Genomic DNA, 20,774 nt, shown 5'->3' with positions numbered 1-20,774 from the left:
ATGGAAAAAAAAAACTTTACTAAAAGGGAAACATGTTTTATTTTTTTCTGAGGATCCCGCAAGACTCAGAATGTTTTCCTGTCGTCTGAAAACCGTGCGAGGTTTTTGACAATTTGACTTATATCTCCGAACTAAAACTACCTACGTTTCTACTGAGACCAGGCAAAAATCGCTTTCAGGAAAACTGTCCGATGATATGCCACCATGTTGATGTGTGATCCTACATCGTGTGTGTGTGTGTTTAAGTGGTCTTATTAGGGGTGGAACTAAACCAAATATGGCCATATGACCGCACTGAGTCAGTGTAGTACTTTAGTCATTAGCTCGCTGCTGGGGTAAAGAAAATCTCTCATACCCCCCCCCTCTCCAGACACACAACACACCGAGAAGCAAAATGGTCGCCCGTCAACCAACTGACTCTACAGCGCTTTAGAAACCGAAGATATTGAGCGTATTTAGCTCGTTAGTTCGCATCGTGCTGCATGCACATAATCGGCTGAGTGTTGGAAAAGGACATTATTGTCCCTTGTGCAGTTAGCTTGCTACTCGCTTCATGTTCGTATTGTATCGCACATTGTTGCGCTTCGAATGCCTCCATAAACTGGAATTTCGCACTGAAGCACTTTATTTCATATGTAATTCCTGAGGTGAGTATCTGATGTACTAGTGAGCAGTTGTTGTTGGAACTGTTGTCAGTTGTCCTGTTTAGTTATATAGAAAGAATAGTGTCGCTTTAATGGTTTATTTTAATGCAGCGCATAAAATGAGCTGAGCGCTAGAACAGCGGTCTGCGCAGCTATAGCTAACGCTAGCAGTATCCATATTCTAGCCTGCTGCTAGTAGCTGACTGGCTAATAAGGTGGGAAATAAACGACGTTATTTACTGATGGTAAGCAGGTTCGCCACGCAGTTGTTCACGCTGTATCCTCAATTTGTTTGTCGCATATATAGATTATAACACGGGTCTTAGTTTGATGGCTAAAATTAAAGCTGGCTACATTTGCATTGAATGTTGTGCAGTCTTGTTAGTTGGCTAGCTTCTGGGCTAACGTCCTCGTAGCTAATCTCCTGGCAGGCAGTATAGGCTTTGCAATCCTGCTTTTTGAAGTTAGTAAGCAGTGCCTTCGCTGTCTGTGAATTGTGTGCATGTGACTCTCTAAATATGAGCTGCACAGGATGCAACGCGATAGCGGTACGTATTCATCGAGGTGCTCGAATAAGCAACACGATGACGGTCTCATGTCGACCCCGCTGCTACGTTCCCAAAGTCTGCCGTGGACTGCCAGGCTTGCATCGGGCCTGTTCGCGGGGTGGGCCCGGGCGATCCGGGGGCAGAAAACTTGACTGGTTTGCTACATTTAAACGCATTACAATAAGCTAACCACTGACTTCAGTATAATATAGCAAGGTACATATTCAAGTTCAGATAGCGCATGTATTTTGGCATGTGCGTATGTCCTCTAGTTAACTAGCTAGCTTGTTAACTTTTTTATCGGCTCAGTACTAGAGGGTCAGTTAGCTGTCGCTAACGTAAAATGTTGTTTACATGTGCTGTTAGATTAGCTGGCCCATCATTGTGGTTGAATGCATGAACAGCTGGATGTTGTGGCCAGAGAGTTACTGATAGCTGGCTTTCAAGCAAGTTGACAGCTGCTAGCCATCAAGTTAGTTTTGCGTTCTTAGATTTTGCGAATCTAAATCATCTATTCAGGTATTGTCTTGCCTTCTATGTCCAGTTGTCAGCCAGCAACAATAATTAGGGTTTGCTTGTGGTCACTAATACTAGTGCTAGTAGTGCTAAGGTTTGCTCGGAGGGGGTTGACTTGGTGGAATTTTAGTTATCGACCAAGCTTTTCCTGCTAGCCTGTCATTTTCATAGTACATTCGGTGTATTAGGAATCTTGTCGACTGTCAGTGGCATTGAAGCTAGTCCTCCATACTATATGCCAGCATGTCTAACTTGCTGTACTTATGAAATGACTGAAGCTCTAAGAGTAATGTCAATTGTTTGGAGTGCTGTAAACATCACCATTTCACATGCAGGGGTCTTCTCGCCACATCCATCTGAATTTAGCTTTCGTTAAAGTGTGTATGGTGGCTTTACATTCTTTCATTGTGTTACTGAAGGTTTGTTGTTGACTTTCCCCTTTTCTCCATCTCATTGGTTAGAGAGGAGTGTCAGGAAAGGGAACAGCAGTTCATGGAAGACAAGAAAAGAAAGAAAGAAGAGAAAAGAAAAAAAGAAGCTTCTCAGAAGGTACAGGATATTGATTTGTACATTAAAGTACGTGTAAGGTGCTCTCCTCTGGGGCAGGTAAATGTTCGACTGGTCCTGGGCTGGGCAGGATGACTGCTGGCTTCCCCTGGAAAAATCCACCAACTCTCAGTGTATTGGCTTCCACGAGTGCCGGTTGTGGAAGTGGGTGGCAGTCCTGCATGGGGGGTGCGTAATCGGTGGTGTGACACAGGGAAGGAGGGTTTCGGTTGGCAGGGTTGAGCTCCTTCGGTTGCTTGGACTCCTGATCTGCAAGTGCAGTGACTGCGCAGGTCGGCCGGTCGACTGCAGGGAAGAAACTAAGTGGATGCTGGTAGAGTAGAGAGATGCGTGCTGGTCTGAGCTGTCTCTGGGTGAATTTGGATGCTGCAGTGATGTTGGTCTTTGGAAATAATTTGACATTCCAAACTTGGAAAAATATGATAATATAGGCATATAAAAAAAATAAGCAAAATATACTGTCGGAATACAACAGGACATGTGCATTAAGTAGAGTGTAATGAGTGTTTGTTGTTGTGACTTGATGTCCACACTAGAAGCATTGTCATGCGACTGAACACCACACCATGCAGTATTTTCCAGGAAATAACTGCAGAGAGACACAGGAGGGCAATGGAGACTTTTTCTCTGACAAGTTATCCAGGATCATTTTAGGAAACCCGAACCCTTTTTGGTCAGTGTCTCTCAGGTTTTGGTAGCCCGCCGGAGCCCAAGGAAGTCCCCCCTGCAGTAACCCTCTCTGTCCGGTGCCGCCATAGCCTGTTATGCGCTTCACTAGTGGGGTGGCAGGCAGTTCGCACGGGAACGGTCGCAGGGTTCGGTACAGGGCCTTGGGGCGCATCGCTACACTGAAACCTTGCGCTCTAGCGGGAGGAGCCCCCCCCCCCCCCCATCGCTTGTCCTCAGTGATTTTTAATTTGGGAAGCACTTCAACGTTTTGGACACACTGTCAGCACACTTGCGTACGCATGCTGCATTTTTGAGTCTGGGGTTGCTCATTGTACCAACCTGTCCGGGCACAGGTGGGTCTGCCGTTTATTTGGTTCTCTTGAATTCCGGAGCTTTCCTGTTACCGTAGTTATGCTGGAGGCAGGGTTTGGACTGTACAGGTTTTGGTTGTACAGGTACCTAAGTGCCATGTATAATATATGGTCACTAGTGGAACCACGCCTCCACACCTGTATTTTCATTGTCTGGGCGGGGACAATAGGGCACAGGTCTCCTGTTGCTGCTAGTGTAGTTGGATGTTTTTAAATTGTAGTCTTGGACTGTGGTCAGTAGTCAGGAAGACTGACTTTATTTTTAAAAAATAAAGTCAGTCTTAGTTTTTACTTTTGTGAAGAGACTGAATATAAAAGATGTACTGTTAATTGTCAGCAGTTTCTGTTAACGGTCTGAAATGTCAGTAATTTTGTCTTTTTTTTTCAGTTATGGCTTGACATTGTACAACATTAGTTTGGTTTGCTGTGTGGACACGTATGCATCAGTGTGTGGAATAATATTGTCTGCAGTCCTTATAGTGACGCTTTGAAACTGAACAAGGAGACGTTCGCACGTGCGATTAAAACAAGTTTTATTCACTCGCACCGCCACAGAAACGGTGCTTGAGGCGCTGAGTTCAGCTACTTCAAATGAAAGACTGTTTCCATGGATACAGGAAATACAGTGTGGTTTGAAGGTTTTTTTTTTTTTTTTAACACCATTTCCTTTTCAGCTGACATCTGAAGTCTCTTGAGTGTGTCCTCTTTGGTCAGGGTCCCAGTGTGTTGACTGAAATTCACTGGTCGTCTGTGGAGCTCAAGCTTGAGCTAGCAGACGTTCCTTAAATGTGTTCATGCACTGACGCGTGTCATTTTACCTTCAGCCCTTGCTTTAAACCAGGGGCGCTCCGCTCCGGTCCTGGAGTACTGGTCTGTGTGCTGGCGAAGCCCTGCTTTAAACGTTAGTTAGGGCGGTGCTCATCGCAGGCTGTAACTCTGTCTCCTGTCTCTTTGCAGATTACTGAACATAAAAACAAAGGTAAGCCGTTTCTTTTGTGCCCAGCTCATTCTGTTGCATTGACTCTTCTGTTTTTCTCACGTGGTCCATGTGTCCCGTCCGTCTGCAGCTCGCCCTCCCCTGTCCCTGACCAGTTTGTCCTGTCTTTCTGTGACACAGAACCGTGCACGTCCCAGCCTTTCTTTCATTCGGTGTGCTTAACCTCACATTCACCTTCTTACCAGTTTTTTCAGACAATCACCTGCTAAAATGAATGCTTTAGAAGCTTCCCTGTTTTATTAATAATTATGGTTTATTTGTTGCTCACGCCAGCTTTGGCCTATTAAAATTCAATATTTTAATTATGCATTGCCCTGGAAAAGTGGTTCCTAAACACTAAGTGAGCCACCATGTACTACGGGACCCTCCAGCTGAGTGGTTGAAATTTGGCGCCTTCCTGAGTGTATTTAAACACTGGTACATGGAAGCATGTCTGGATCGCTTTGTCCTTTCTCCTGGATCTTGCAAAAGGCAGTTAATTTAAATCTGCATAATTGTTGCACCTTCCTTGTCTTCCAAGTCAACATCTGGATTAGTTCACTATGAGAATGGAGGGAAAAGAGTGAAACGGTCCATGTCATCACCTTTCTCATCTCATCACCTTTCTCTGTTTTTGGGTTTGTGTTTCTGTGGCTCAGAATCTGATGTCTGTGCACAGTTGTGCTGCTGAAACCTTCCTTGTTGTGTCTGTTTGTTTTAATGCATCATAGTCTGCTCAGTCTGTTTTCCAGTGTTCTATTAAGTCTAACTTCCGTCTCTTCCCAGTGCCAGATTTGACCAAGCCAACGTCCGCCCCGTCTCCAGCCACCCCCAGCTCTACGTCCCCCAGCCCTGGCCCCCCTCCCCCCCCCGTCCCCCGCCACCACCGGTACCACCCCCCAGGGCGGGAACAATGCCAAGCGCCAGGCGGTGCCCAACGGACAGCCCCCCTCCGGCGCCCCTGCTGCCCAGCGTTACATGCCCCGCGAAGTGCCCCCGCGATTCCGCTGCCAGCAGGACCACAAAGTGCTACTGAAGAGGGGCCAGCCGCCGCTGTCCTGCATGCTGCTGGGGGGGGGCACCGGCGGGGGAGCCCCCCCTCTGTCGCAGGGAGACGCCTCCGATGCAGTCGCAGCTGGAGCCTCGGGTGAGCGCAGAAGCTAATAAATCAGGGGAAAACTCTTGTGTAGGATACAGGAAATAACAGATGCTAGCCGCAGGTTGTATAGACATCATTGCATTTCTCTAACGTGGTGATAAATGTCTTGTACGTTAATCCATTTCAGATTCCAGTCCTGGGTCTCAGGGTTCAGCTGCTTCCTCACTTCCCCAGTCCTCCTCCTCGTCCTCTTCATCTTCGTCATCATCAGTCGCTGCTTCTTCTTCTTCAAATTATGCAAATTCCACGTGGGGGGCGGGCTCTGGCAGCCAGCCCCCCTCTCAGGGCTGGGAGAAGGTGATAGTGGACGGATCCGACTTGGAGGAGTGGCCCAGCATCGCCGTGGGGGCCGGGGGCGGAGACAGGGGAGGCGCCGGGGGGACGGAGACGGGCGATGCCCAAAACAGCAGTGCCTCATGGATGGACAGACAGCTCCAGCAGAAAGCGTCAGGGGCAGGGAATGCTGGGAACTCCGACAGCCCCTCCCCGCCTTCCTCCTCCTCCTCCTCCTGCTCGCCAGATGAATGTACCCTGTCCGGCGGCGTCGCGTGGGGGTCCTCCTCGCAGACGGGTATCGGAGGAGGTGCGGCGGCGACAGCGGCAGGGGTCGCGCCCTCGAAATCCAAAGCCTCCTCTTTCCCTGGGACTGCAGACGACGCCATTGGCGTCAGCGGTGGGACTCCTGGTGCCAACTTCAACCCCAACGCCAACCCCTCTGCTTGGCCAGCCCTGGTGCAGGACGAGACGACGGGGGCGGGGACGGGGGTGCCCGTGGACCTTCCCTCTTCCCTCCCACCTCCACCCTCCCTGTCGGCCAACCCCGCCCTCGGCCACGCCCCACCTTCCGCGGACCCAGCCAATCATCAGAACCGACTTAGCGAAGCAGAGGCCGGGGACGGGGAGTGGGGGGGCGTGGGGCCCGAGCAGGGAGCAGGACCAAAAAAATGCGTAGAGGACGGGGACAGCGGGACTGCGGGAGCAGGGGACGCCCCGCCCTCTCTGTCCTCCTCTTCGTGGAGAGACCCGGCCTTCTCCTGCAAAACTGCCGCCTCCAGGACCGACGGCTGGGAGCACGGAGAGGGAGGGGGCGACGTCCCGGGAGAGGGGGGGAACTCCTGGGGTCGCAGTGGCTCGGACAGAGGGAGCTCGGGGTCCGAAGGGGGGAAAAGTTGGGGGGCAGGAAATGGGGGCAGCTGTAAGACCCCCAGGGCATCTCAGGGAGAGTGGAGCGGGGAGGACCTGTTGGTCGGGGAATGGGGCAGTTCGGGAGGGGTGGCGGTCACGGCGGGGCCTTGCGATCCGGCTGGAGGAAGCGGCAGCAGCAAGAGCAGCAGCTGCAGTGGGGGCAGCGTGGGCAAGCCCCCCTCCACCTCCTCCCCCCTGCCCCCAACCACCGCCAGAGCTTGGGACAATCAGAAGGGTGTCGGGGAGGGGGGTGCGGGGGAGGCCGGGGAGGCCGGGGAGTGGGGCGGCCAGGGGCACGGTGCGGGGGGCACTTCCTCCTCCAGCGGTGGGGGGCGCTCCAGAGCCGGGAACGGCCCCGCCAATCAGCGGCACCGCCTCGCCGCCCCTCCCCCCAGCACTGAAGTGGCCTTACAGAACTTGCTCAGCCGGTCCGACCTGGACCCACGCGTCCTGTCCAACACCGGCTGGGGCCAGACCCAGATCCGGCAGAATGTGGCCTGGGACCTGAAGGGGGGCAAAGGCCCCTCGGCCTTCTCGGCGAATAATACTACTAATCCTGCTCATGCTTACCCCGCCAACGCCAGTTCAGCGACTACTGATCCGCCTGTGCCACCCGCTCCGCCTCCCGGGCCCTCGGGCCCCGGCCCCGGCCCCACGCCCGCCGCCGCGCTCTCAGCAGAGGGCTGGGAGGGCGGGGCTAACGGCTCGCTGTTGACCCGGGGCCCGCCGCCCGGCGCTCCCCACGCGCGGAATCCCAGCGGTACGCATGCCGCTTCGCCCGCCTCCGGGGGCTGTGTGGGCGGTGGCCCTGGGAAGGGGGGCGGGGGCTGGGGCGGGACGGGCCCGGTGGAAGGACAGGGGAAAGGGTGGGGCGGCGGCGAGGGTCCGGAGTGGAGAGAGCGCAGGGGGGAGTGGGGGGAATTTGGGCAGCAGGGTACCCCCGCTGGCGGAGGCGGTGGCGGTGGTGGCGGCGGCGGCGGCGGCGGCGGTGGTTGGGGGGGTAGCCAGGAGCCAAAAGGGACAGCAGGGTGGAAGGAAGTGGGAAGAGAAGGAGGGGGCTGGGGGCAGGGTGGGGGTGGAGACTGGGGGGAGCCAGAGCCCAAACCAGCCAGTGGGGGTTGGGGTGATGGGAAGGGTGGGGGTGCTGGGGGGGGTTCGGAAACGGGATCTTGGGGGAATTGGGACGAAGGAGGGCCAAAGAGAGGTTGGGGAGGTGGAGCGGGAGGGGACATGGGTGGTAAGCCTCATCAGGGGTGGGGGGGGAAAGCACACCCATCGCAGATACCAAACAGCCAGGGGGGGCCGCCGAAGGGCCCGGTTCAGCCACCGGCGCAGCAATCGCAGCCTCTGGACCCAGGGGCCCTGCAGGGCGGCTGGGGTAGATCAGGGGGGCCCCCCTCCCAGAAGCAGAACCAAAGTTGGGGCTGGACCTCGGGCCCTGTCCCCCAAACGGCCAGCGGCTCTGGCGAGGGGCCGGAGGCCAGCGGGTGGGAGGAGCCATCGCCCCACTCCATCAGCCGCAAGATGGAGATCGACGACGGCACCTCCGCCTGGGGCGACCCCAACGTCTACAACGGCAAGAGCGTCAACCTGTGGGACAAGAACGGTGGCACTGCGCTGCAGCCCCAGGGCCCCGCCCATCAGCCCCAGGGCCCCGCCCATCAGCCTCAGGGCCCCGCCCATCATCCCCATGGCGCCACCCATCAGCCCCAGGGCCACGCCCAGCAGCAGCCACCGGCAAGCAGGGCCGCACACCCGCCTGCTGCTGCTGGGAACCCCGCACAGTCTAGCAAGGGTAAGGACCTTTGACAGATTTTATTTGCTGACGGGATCAATAGAAAATGAAATGCGTTCCACTCCAATCCATTGAAACCTACTGGCTATCAAAATATATGATGAAACAAAATTTTGAAACCGTCTGGAAAGGTATTAATTTTTGAAGGTAGTCCTAAGCGATTTTGTGTTTAGCCAAAAACTTGTGCTCTCCAATCGCATAACAAGATCCGTCCCAACCTTCTTCCTTGGGGTTTATGCAGCGAGCCATGGTACCTTTTAAAAAAGAATCGTCACCAATATTATTCATTCTTTTCTTTCTCGACTGTTTGTTAGCTCCTGCATTGTGGGGAGGCAGTATCGCCCCCTCTGGCCAAGGTACGGATAGCGGCACTGCCGCCTGGGGGAAGGTGGACTCGTCCACCGGCTGGGGTGACTTGGAGGATTCTGGGAAGACCTCTGGCTGGGGAAACCCGTCCCCCAATCCAGTCAAGTCTGGTAAGTGAGTGCACGTGAGTGAGTGCACGTGAGTCAGTGAGCTTGTGTGCGTGTTTGTGCACAGTGATCCTTTCTGGAGCTCCTTGTGCAGCCCTTGCGCACTCTTATGCTCTCTCTCACTCCTCAATCGGCCCCTCCCCATTTCCCCGCAGGTTCGAAGTCTATGCAAGAGGGCTGGGGCGAGGGGGCAGAGGCGGGCGGGTCCGTCAGTGCCTCCCGCCATTCCAGCTGGGAGGAGGAGGAGGACGGAGGCGGCGTGTGGAACAGCGCTGGGTCCCAGGGCAGCGGCTCCTCCTACAACTCCGGCAGCTGGGGCCCGAGCGGGAAGAAGAGCTCCAGCAAGGTAGGCTGGTAATGGGGCTGGGCTGGGGATGAGGGTGGGCTGGGCATGGGGGTGGGCTGGGAATGGGGCTGGGATGGGGGTGGACTGGGAATGGGGCTGGGCTGGGGCTGGGGATGGGGCTGGGATGGGGATGAGGGTGGGCTGGGAATGGGGGTGGGCTGGGGATGAGGGTGGGCTGGGAATGGGGGTTGGCTGGGCATGGGGGTGGGATGGGGGTGGACTGGGAATGGGGGTGGGCTGGGGTGGGCTGGGCATGGGGGTGGGCTGGGAATGGGGGTGGGATGGGGATGAGGGTGGGCTGGGAATGAGGGTGGGCTGGGAATGGGGGTGGGATGGGGGTGGGCTGGGAATGGGGGTGGGATGGGGGTGGGCTGGGGATGGGGGCGGACTGGGCAGGGGGATTGACTTTGCTTTCTGGGGGTTTAGATATTATTTCAGTTTTTCTGCATTGGCCAAGACAGCTTGTGTGTGCATTTAGGGTGTGTGGTCTAAACCAAGACACACTCGAGTAACTCCAAAGCAGCTTGTACAGCAACGTTGTGTTTCCAGAGGCTGTACAAATGAACACAATAGTTTTATAGCATTTATCCACAACTATAAACATGTATGTCTGTATTGATATCATGCCTGTTCTTCTTTCCCCCATCTCGGGTTGCATGTTTCACAGGAAATGGTTTCATACCAAAAAATTAATTTACACATAATTTTTTTAAAACTATAATTGGGTTTTATGTACAATCTCTGGAGGCGCGACGTAATTGTCTACTGTGGAGGTACTTGAAGTTAATTTAATGCCTTATAACCCAGTTACGAAAATCACAGAGAACTGCTGATTTGACCTGGGAGTCAGGTGTGAAGACAGTCTGGCCAATCAGTAGCCCCAATTGTTCAGTTAATTGCCTGGGAGAAAAGAAAACCAGGCCCAGATTCAGATTGGAGGCCCAGTATCCACGCTTTACACCCTAACTCTTTCCCTTGGTTTAGACTTCAGACAGATTAGGTTGCCTCTCTTGGAGACAGGCTAATGATTTTGTCCGATTGTGTGCCAGGGTGCCCTGAAAGGCGGTGGGGGGGACTCCTGGATGAACCCCGTGACCAGACAGTTCTCCAACATGGGTCTCCTGGTAAGCCCCGCCCGTGCAGACCCGATTGCCGCGTAGCCGCGTCAATGGCGGTAACGGTGTCCGCTGCTGTCCCCAGGGAGAGGAGCCCGGCAGCCGGCCCCTGGATCTGGCCCCGGGCCTGACCCAGGACAAGAAGCAGGAAGGAGAGAAGAGGGGGATGAGCCTGAACGACTACAACGGAGAGATGCGCAAAGGAGGGAGGGGAGGAGGGGCCGTGTTCCGCCCGCACGGGGCCAAAGACACGGGCCCCGGCGAGCCTGGGTCTTACTACGACAAGGTACCGAGAACACGTTCACACCTGGGCACGCAAGACCGCAGCACGGCCTCTGTCCACAGTTCTGTCTGTGTCCTCCCCTCCCATTGGCTCATTCTAATGGACACGTGCCTCTCTGGCTCCTTGGAGCCGTGTCGTTTCTTTTGCCCGCTCCTGGCTGCTTTGAGACTTCACTGCTCGTGTGCTTTGCACTCGTTCTTCCCCTTCGTCCGTCATTCTCTGTCTCTTCCTCCTCCCTGCCCTCGGTGTCTGCGCTCTTGTACCTGTCACTGAAGCCCCTCTCCTTGCTTTCTCCGTCAGACGGGTGGGCACAGTGCGTTTGGTGGCGGCGCTGGGATGGCTCAGTCTCGGGGGGTGCCCTCCATAAACCCCTCCCCAGGGATACGAGCACAAGTGCCTCATCAGTTCCTGTCGCCTCAGGTACATTGCAGTGTTTCCCCTGAACTGTTGCCAGGCTGCGACAACATTTTGTCTTCAGTAATAGTTGGCATTTGGAATATTATGGTGGCCCAGAATATCGTCATTATATGTGAACTGATCCATGAAATGGTAAGATTTTTACCAACCGCTGCATCTCTTACAAATATTACTGGCTCAGGAGTTGCTTTCAAGGTGACCAGTCTGTGCAGTAAAGACGTCTTTCTCTGAAATCATAGATGATCTCTATTGTCAGTCTGAGGTGTGTCTATCTGTGTGCATATTTGTATATGTAAACGCTCGTGTTTGTGTGTGTGTGGCAGGTGCCGGGCTCCGTGCTGAAGCAGATGGCCCCTCCCAGCAGTAATGTGGGCGGAGTTGCAGGGGTGGGGGGAGGAGTCTTTCCGCCCCAGCTCTCCCCCCAGCACATCGCCATGCTGAGCAACATCTACCCCCACGTACAGCAGTTCCACCTGGTAAACACACTGCACTGCCCCTGCAAACAGCACACGCAGGCACACATACACACACACACACACACACGTACGTATACACACGCGCGCACACACCCATGCACTCAAACAGACACACACACACACACACACACACGTACGTATACACACGCGCGCACACACCCATGCACTCAAACAGACACACACACACACACACATAAACGCACTCACTCACATCTCCAAACACACCTGCAGCTTTTCCCCTCAGGTGTGTGTTGGGTTCTCATCGGTTTCCTTCACTCTCGGGACTCGATGCTGACGCGCTTTTCTCTTTGTGATGGAGAGTTAAATCCGTGTCACTCTCTCACGTGCTGCTGGAAGCTCTGTGGGCTGGTAAATGTGCACTGAGTGAGCGATGCTCCCTCCCTCCCTCCCTCTGTGCTCCCCCAGGCCTGCCAGCTCCTCCTGCAGCAGCAGCAGCAGCAGCACCTCCTGCAGAATCAGAGGAAGTTCCCTCAGAACCTGCGCCAGCCCCCCGACCCACAGCAGGTACCTGCACTTAAAATAAAACCCCTCCGTCATGCTAGCGCCGAGCCTGTAATTGTCAGGGTGTTGGACAGTATGTGAATATCAGGGTGTTGGACAGTATGTGAATATCAGGGTGTTGGACAGTATGTAAATATCAGGGTGTTGGCCTTTGTGTCATATGTTAACCCTTTAACGACCTGCTTTAATGACCTGCTCACTGTGTGGTATAATGTGATATTTTTTGCCCGTTGTTTTTAATTAATTTCAGTACTGCTGGTCACCTGTCACCAGAATTTCTCTCCATTTGTCTTTCTCTATCTTCTCCCTCCCTCTTTCTCTGTGTCCTCTCTCTCTCTCTCTCTCTCTCTCTCTCTCTCTCTCTCTCTCTCTCTCTCTCTCTCTCTCTCTCTCTCACATGTATAACATAAATACTGTTAGAATGTGCTGTGGAATATTCTCTTGGAATGTTCATTGTTCATTTAGTGTTCTCTTCTCATTTTTTTAAAAAGCTTAACTGTACATTTTTCTGTTTGGCTTAACTGCATAGAAATTCAGAGGCAAATCATTTGGGTGGGATAACATAACTTATTGTTTATTTTTTGCCGCAACTCTCTCTCCCTGTCCCTCCCCCCCCTCCCTCCTCTCCCAGCTGGCCAGAGTCATGGCAATCCTTCAGCAGCAGCAGAGACAGCAGCAGGGCGTGGGCTCCAAACTGTCCCCATCTCACCTGGGTGGAGGCGCTCCCAAACAGCCAATGGCAGACCCCCTGCCTCACCCGGGCATGGGCGGCTCCCTGGCTGATCTGCACCCTAAAACCCAGGGAGGGTACTCTGGTGAGCCCCTGCCCTCTCTGGTGCGCCAGGTTATCAGAAGCCTGTTTCGGCTGTTCAGGGCCTTGCCTGACATCACATGGCAATGCAGTCATCTTGCAGATGCTGTTATACTGAGCAATGACGTTGTCTTCTCTTCGGGGTTTTCTTTTCAGTTAAAAGTAAAAGGCCTTTCAGTTTTGAGATGTCCAGTACACTTGTAGGACCAGACCGTCAATGGCATGGACCTGTTCACTGTGTGATCAGGGATACAAACGTGTTCATTGTGTTAATGCTGATCAGTGGTACAGAGCTGTTCGCTGTGTCGTAATGCTGATCAGTGGTACAGAGCTGTTCGCTGTGTCATAATGCTGATCAGTGGTACAGAGCTGTTCATTGAGTCTTAATGCTGATCAGTGGCACAGAGCTGTTCATTGAGTCTTAATGCTGATCAGTGGCACAGAGCTGTTCATTGTGTCTTAATGCTGATCAGTGGCATGCTCTGTGCTGTTCTCAGGGTTTCCCTCGGGGGTGAACCTGTCGGGACTGGAGCTGGGGGGCATGAAGGACAGTGGGGGGCAGCAGTCCCGCTTCAAGTGGATGATGGAGGGCCGCTCTCCTGCTCCGTCACCTCCTGACTCCACCCTGCACAAGAACGGTGAGACACGCCTGTATAACACAATTACTGCTTACTTGGACGGCTCTCTTGGAACATTCAGTGTTCATTTAGAATGTTCTCTTGGAGTGTTCTCGTGTTCAGTTTTTTAGAAGTTCTATATGGCGTAACTAATTTGAATTTCGGGACCAAAACTTTTGTTTGACATGTATTAACTGGTCTATTTCCTGCCGCAACTAACGGACACGTGTAGAACAGTAGCAAATGACCCCAGGTTTCTGTTTCCATGTCAGATGAAGAGTCTGGGACAACTCACCATCACTGTGTGATGGTGTTTGTATGTTCTGTCTCTCTCACTGCTCAGGTCCCATCTCTACCCCTGTGAAAATGGGGGGTGGCTCCCCCTACTCCCAGTATGAGCTGTTGGGGGGCGAAGGCTTGGGGATGCCCCCTCAGGGCCCCTCTGATAACTGGCACCGAACTCCTGGAAGCAAGATGGGGGCCAAGATGGGCACCTCTAGCTGGCCTCCAGGTAACAGCCCCCCCCCCCCCCCCCCCCCCGCTGCCCTTTCAGTCCACACTGATGTGAGAATCCCATTGTGGGGAAAAGCAGAGATTTTCACACGTTTTAGATACAAAACATGGCATCCTTTTCCTGACACACACCTGTTTGCTGTTACTGAAAACATAATCGCTACAGTAAGCGGCTGGGCATAATAGAATGACTCTGTGTGTGTGTGTGTGTGTGTGTGTGTGTGTGTGTGCGCCGTTAAATATGTTTTCTTTGTGTGTTTGTGTGCGTGTGTGCATATGTTCGTTTAATCGGTCTTTGTGGGTGTGGCGGTGGCAGAGTTCCAGCCTGGTGTACCGTGGAAGGGAATTCAGAGCGCAGACCCTGAATCTGACCCCTACGTGACCCCGGGCAGCGCGCTGGGCTCATCTGGGGCTTCCAGCCTCAACGACACGGAACATCAGTTACTGCGAGACAACACAGGTACTGAACGCGTGTATCTGCACGCGCAAACATGCTCGCCCTTCTGTATGTGCGTACACGCCCGTGGCTGCGCACAGGAAAGCACCTTTGTAGCATTCGTACTGCGTAGCCCTCTCTCACTCTCTCTCACTCTCTCTTTCCCTTCCAGATTCTAACCCCTCCCTCAACACCTTGCTGCCTTCACCAGGAGCCTGGCCCTACAGTGCCTCAGACAGCCCCCTCAGCAACGCACACAACTCAGGTACGGTCTCTTCAGCCCTACACTCCGCTCTGCTGCAGCAGGGCGACTTGCACTCCCTGCCGTCCGGGTGAATGGTTCTCGCTTGTCCCGATCGCCCTAGCTCTGCAGTGATGGAACAAACTTCTCATTTCTCTGTGAACTACTTGGTCATTGCCCATCATGTGTCTGAAGACACATCTCTGGACTTACTATTACTACTCCCAATCTATGGTCGCTCTTATCACTTGTATCTTTCTATCTTGTTCTGGTATGCTCTTATTGTATGTCGCTTTGACTAAAAGCATCTGCCAAATAAATATAATGTCTCCATGGCAACCATACACACAGCAACACACACAACTCAGGTAAGGTCTCCACAGCAACCATAAGCACAGCAGCACACACAACTCTATGATCTTTATGACAACCCAACACTCACTCACACAGAACCTCAGCTGTAACTGGTCCACAAAAATACATTTGAATACTGTATTCCAAAAAAAAAAAAAAAACAGCCATTTGATTACAGTTGAACATTTATTGCAAAATTTGCATAGTTATTACATTGCCCTTAAATATATAGGGGATTTTTAGGTGTTGCCAGTTGTGTGTCTGCAAGGGGGCGCGATAAGGGAACCAAGGTGATGGATGGTAACATTCCACTTTAATGTGTTCTGCACTGGTGACAATAAAGGTCATTCAGATAACATGTTAGATTCTCAGAACATTAGTTTCAAATATAAGTGAACACTGATACACTCTGTCACTGTCTGTCTTTCTGTCTTTCTTTCTTTAGCAAAGTATACGGATTATAAACCCAGCTGGCCTCCGGACCCTATAGGACACAACAAGCTGTGGAAGTCCAATCGCAACAGTTCCCAGATGCCACGCCCACCTCCTGGATTAACCAATCAGAAACAATCCTCTCAATCCCCTTGGGGGGGTGGAGGCCCCAGATTGGCCAGAAATTGGGGTGGGTCTGGAGCCAGCCAGGAAACAAGATACGGGTCAGGTAAGGATTGGTTAATAATGGAGTCTTGTCTGTTGCGCTCCATCGAGGGAGGCCCTGGGCAGCACCATGTAAATGCTGTATTATTATGTGTGATGTCTTCGTGTTATTACAGTGCATTATTCGCATCGTTTAGGGCTGCACAATATATTGAATCACTTTTTAAAAAATAATAATAATAAATTTTAACCGTAATAAGTGTAACTTCCATCACGGGATGTGATGGAAGGTGACATTTCGCCTTTTTTTTCTTTAATTATACCCCAAAAAACTTTTATCACTGATATCTGTTGGGTGTTGATAAGACAGCCAATCAGCAGCAAGGTCGTACAGCTCCTATGTGATCATGTGGTATGTTTTTTTCTATCACATAAAAACTACAAGGCCTTGCTGCTGATTGGTGTGGGTCTGCTGTGGGTCTGTTTGAGGGGTTTCTGTAGGTGTTGGGGCTGGTGGGTCTGTTTGAGGGGTCTGTGTAGGTTTTGGGGCTGGTGGGTCTGTTTGAGGGGTTTGTGTAGGTTTTGGGGCTGGTGGGTCTGTTTGAGGGGTCTGTGTAGGTTTTGGGGCTGCTGGGTCTGTTTGGCGGGTTTCTGTATGTTTTGGGCTGGTGGGTCTGTTTGAGGGGTTTGTGTAGGTTTTGGGGCTGGTGGGTCTGTTTTGAGGGGTTTGTGTAGGTTTTGGGGCTGGTGGGTCTGTTTGAGGGGTTTGTGTAGGTTTTGGGGCTGGTGGGTCTGTTTGGCGGGTTTCTGTATGTTTTGGGCTGGTGGGTCTGTTTGAGGGGTCTGTGTAGTTTTTGGGGCTGGTGGGTCTGTTTTGAGGGGTTTGTGTAGGTTTTGGGGCTGGTGGGTCTGTTTGAGGGGTTTGTGTAGGTTTTGGGGCTGGTGGGTCTGTTTGAGGGGTTTGTGTAGGTTTTGGGGCTGGTGGGTCTGTTTGAGGGGTCTGTGTAAGTTTTGGGGCTGGTGGGTCTGTTTGAGGGGTTTTGTGTGGGTTGTGATTTTCGGGGTGCTCTCTGCAGGTTCTGCGTGGAGCGATGCTGCGTCCCTGAGGGGGAGTTGCTGGCTGGTTCTGAGTAACCTCACCCCACAGGTACGGGAGCAGGGGAGGGGGGTTCCCGTACTTTTTAGTCAGAGGCGGAATAACACTGTAATGCACATCACTGGCCTCAGACCTCCCTTTGGTTTTTAACCAGTCTCCAAAAAGGCCTCAACCAAGACACTATCTCGCACTACAGTTGAGGGCTGATGGATAATTTTGTTAAATGCGTCTTGCCTCCCCTCCACAGATTGATGGCTCCACGCTTCGCACCATTTGTATGCAGCACGGCCCCCTGCTGACCTTTCACCTCGGCCAGGGGAGCGCTCTGATTCGCTACAGCACCCAGCAGGAAGCGGCCAAGGCGCAGAGTGCCCTGCACATGTAGGTGAACTGCTGCCAGACACGATGATGTGCCATTTAAAGGCTCTGTCAACCAAATGCAGTGACAGCCCCTGGCCAATGAGGGCTCACATGGGGGAGGGTTGTGTTTGTACCACTGTGTCCTGTGATGGGTTTCACATCAGAGTTACTGACGGTCTGACATTAAGTCTTTTTGTGCGTTCCAGGTGCGTTCTGGGAAACACCACGATTCTGGCGGAGTTTGTGAGCGAGGAGGAGGTCAGTCGCTATTTTGCACATTCCCAGGCGGGAGGCGGGAGCAGCAGCGGCGGAGGTGGGACCGTGGGGCCCGGGGCTGGCCAGGTCCCGTCGGGGACGGGGACGGCGGGTGCCGGCGGTGGAGGGGGCACCCCGGGGAGTGAGCGGGAGCGCGCTGCTGTAGGGAGCGCGGCGGCGGGGGGGAATACCGCCGGACCCGCTGGCATAGGAAGCGTGGGGCCTTCCAGCTCAGGCTGGAAAAGTTTGGACGGTACAGGCAGCTCTCCAGACGCCTCTTCTGCCCAAGGACCCGGGCTGAGCATCTTCGCTCAATGGAGCAGCAACGGGGCCGGGGGAGGAGTGGGGGGTGGGACAGGGAGCGTGGATCCTGGCAGGTCGGGGCTCTGGGGGGGCGTGACCCCTGGTTACCCCAGTAGCAGCCTCTGGGGAGCGCCACAAATGGAGGACAGACACCAAATGGGCAGCCCAGCTGCACTGTTGCCAGGTGACCTGCTGGGAGGAGGGGCTGACTCAATCTGACTGACACACATGTATACACACACACGTGCATAAATCCACCCTCGGACACGCACTAGTATACAAGCAAGTAGCCGCACACACATTCATAAACTAATGCACACACACACGCAAACACACAAACATGGTTGACAGGGAAAACTAACCCCTTCATACCCTCATAATCTTATAAAATGGAGACCTGCACAGAGACAGGCAAGGGCTTTCCCACAAAATGAAGACGTCAACTACAAGACTTGAATAGAAGGAATCTTAGCAATTGTGATGCATAAAGATTTAACTGTATGAACCTTATCCTTGGGCTGGAGGCATGCAAATACACACATACACACCACACACCACACGCACGCACACACACCGCACGTACACACACACACACTATCAGATGGACACTGTAATATTACATCATTGTTATTGGACACACAGCATAGGATGATTATCCTAGTAACTATCATTAACGGACTCTCATACACATTTCTAATATTTGAGTTGACAAGCTGTCATAGTATTTTTGTTTTTGCCATTTTTGGGACAGTGGATTGCAGATCCTTCATTCTTCTCCTCAAATGCTGACCTCCTCATTTTTCTTTTTTGTCTCGTATCTCAATCAAGTTCACTCTTGTTATTTGTTATTAAGACTATAATTATTTTATTTTGATTTTGTTTAGTGGTATGATGCATCATAGTGTTAAAGCGTGTAAGAGAATTTTTGGGAATGAGAGAGGTGTGAATGTGTTTTAGCGAGACTGCGTGCTTGTGCGAGTTTCTTTCCGTCTCAGTTAGAGATGTGAGTGAGTGAGTATGGGGCAGGTGTTCATGTATTTCGAGTGTGCTCAGTGTATGCAGTATGTGCAGTCTGCTCATTCAGGAACATTGGCACTAATGTTTTTGTCCTTGTTGTAAGTCATGTTTTTAGCAGCCTTTTTTATCATCTGAATGCAATAATAAACAAGATATTTTAAAGACAAGCAGCTGAAGACACACATCGGAAAAGAGATGCCAAATCTTATTAAACCTAGTTGGAACGGTAGGTGTTTACAGACACCTAAAGGAGATAAAAAAAAAAAGTTACAATGTTTTTATTTTTGTTGTTTAATGTTTTAAATTAAGACGGGCTTTAACACTCCTGTTCGGATGTTTGTTTCCTGGTTTTGCAAAGGAAAGGAAGGAGAGGTGGAGGTAATAAAGTTGAAAGTATTGGTTTCTCTGTCCTGTGATTATGTCGCGTTTTACGCGCTGCTTCGGGCCACGACACGATCTGTTCTTGCGGTTCTGAGAGTTTGCTCGCTGCAGTCCGGGAGCCCCTGGGTGTGCTGCAGGTGCTCTCTGTGCGCTCACAGAGACTCCCGCCGTCCGTCTCGGACACCGTGCTTCTGCAATATCCTGTAACGTTTCGTTCAAAATGGCTGTCACTTTACCAGTGCTCGCTTCTTCCTGTAGGCGCTGCGTTAGACCTAGAATACGCTTCAAGTTGCAGATGTTTTTTTTTCTTTGTTGTTACTTGATTACTTGTGTTTAAATTGTGTTTAAAAAGCACAAAATAAGGGCTTTAATAACTGCCTGCACAGACGCACACCTACGCAAGACACACCCCATTAGAAAAATACACCTACGCAACATCAGCACGTGCCCCGTTAGAAAAATCCTGTTGAATTCTTTGTATCCGTCTTTGTAGGTTTGATGTCTGTCGTCCTTCACAACCACTGATGTGGGGTTAATTCTAGAAGCGGGGTCATGTGCCCTGCCCCCTGCCCCCCAGGGTTTAAGACGAGGCCATTGGCAGTGCCCTCAGCATTACCCTTCTCTCGTTCTTTCAGGCCTCAATCCTGTGCGGGAAGGCTAAACTGGATCGCGTTTGAAACATGTACGTTGTGGCCTTCTCACATTTTTGGGGGCGTGACTCAGCCGTCAGTGGCAGGCCCAACATTCTCCTGTAGGGCTCAGCACGGGGCTTGATTGGTCGGCAGGCTCTCGCTTCGTTCTGTGATGTCAGACCTAGGCAGCTACCGGCTCCCCCTGACTTTGGACCTCAGATGCGTGTTTGGGGCCTGTTGGCCCCCCCGGCAACTAATTCAGGACTGCTTTACCGAGCCCCAGTCCAAAGCCCTACCATTCTGAGGGCAGAATATCTACACAGCACTGCGGTCTCGCCTGAAGGAGTCCTTCTGATACAGCCTTTCTGACTGAACCGAGCCTGCAGAGCACTGCAGTAGAGAGGGAGGGGCTGGAAATCGGGGAGGTATTGAATTGGGGCCAGAATAAAATGCAGCTGAATCTCACGCAGGAGGTGCATGTTGCTCATCTCTGGTCATCGACAGTAAAAACCAGAAGTGCAGGACTTTGGTATTCACATTGACAATGTTCAGTTTCGATAATTTGTTACATTTCTTTTGCAAGTTTGCCTGTCACGGGTTTGTTTACTGTTGTTTAGATGTACAATGACCTGGTTACAACTGGAATCAGTTTTTTTTGTTGTTGTTTTTGCTGGGAGACTTTGACAATTAAGTGTGTGTATATATGTAAAATGTAATGTAAACAATATGAAAATTTTTGGGGATGAGGTTCAGGGTCAACCGTAATATCCTCTTTACAAATTCCAAATAAACAGTTTGTTTTCACTTGTGGTTCATGCTTATTTAATCGTGTTCTGTTGCTTTTGTTCTGCATTTCCTGCTTTCAGAGGTCGAATAAGCACATTATGGACGAACTGCCTGCGTTTAAACTGCTTATTTAACTTACCTTCTGTAGCAGTCTGTAGCAAGCATTACTCGCTTTTATCAATGTGTCGTAAAACCTTGCTGTAATGAAATTGATGAGCGAAGGCCATAATCCCGCAGAGCTGTGCCAGGTTGCCCGCTCCTGTATGCGGTTTCTTTAACTCAATCCGGGTATTTCGCTCTTCCGCGAATGACA

At 52.0% G+C, this 20,774-nt stretch overlaps 1 protein-coding gene across 1 annotated transcript; it reads left to right on the top strand.

Moving 5' to 3' along the window:
• Positions 1–342: 342 nt before the first annotated feature.
• On the top strand, positions 343–20,479 carry LOC118216648 (trinucleotide repeat-containing gene 6B protein-like). Its single transcript, XM_035398017.1, is given in 22 exon segments — positions 343–647; positions 2,170–2,257; positions 4,273–4,294; positions 5,078–5,156; positions 5,158–5,438; positions 5,578–8,430; positions 8,745–8,906; positions 9,059–9,249; positions 10,299–10,373; positions 10,450–10,650; positions 10,948–11,067; positions 11,388–11,540; positions 11,967–12,065; positions 12,694–12,877; positions 13,371–13,511; positions 13,834–14,001; positions 14,320–14,463; positions 14,612–14,704; positions 15,480–15,695; positions 16,708–16,778; positions 16,975–17,108; positions 17,294–20,479. Coding segments are annotated over 21 exon segments (6,015 nt in total). The 5' UTR covers positions 343–647; positions 2,170–2,200; the 3' UTR covers positions 17,865–20,479.
• The last annotated feature ends 295 nt before the right edge of the window (positions 20,480–20,774 follow it).

The sequence above is a fragment of the Anguilla anguilla genome, chromosome 17 (assembly GCF_013347855.1).
Source record: "Anguilla anguilla isolate fAngAng1 chromosome 17, fAngAng1.pri, whole genome shotgun sequence".
NCBI classification, from domain to species: domain Eukaryota; kingdom Metazoa; phylum Chordata; class Actinopteri; order Anguilliformes; family Anguillidae; genus Anguilla; species Anguilla anguilla.
The sequence above is the reverse complement of the archived record's forward strand: the minus strand, read 5'-3'. Positions and strand labels throughout refer to the sequence as shown.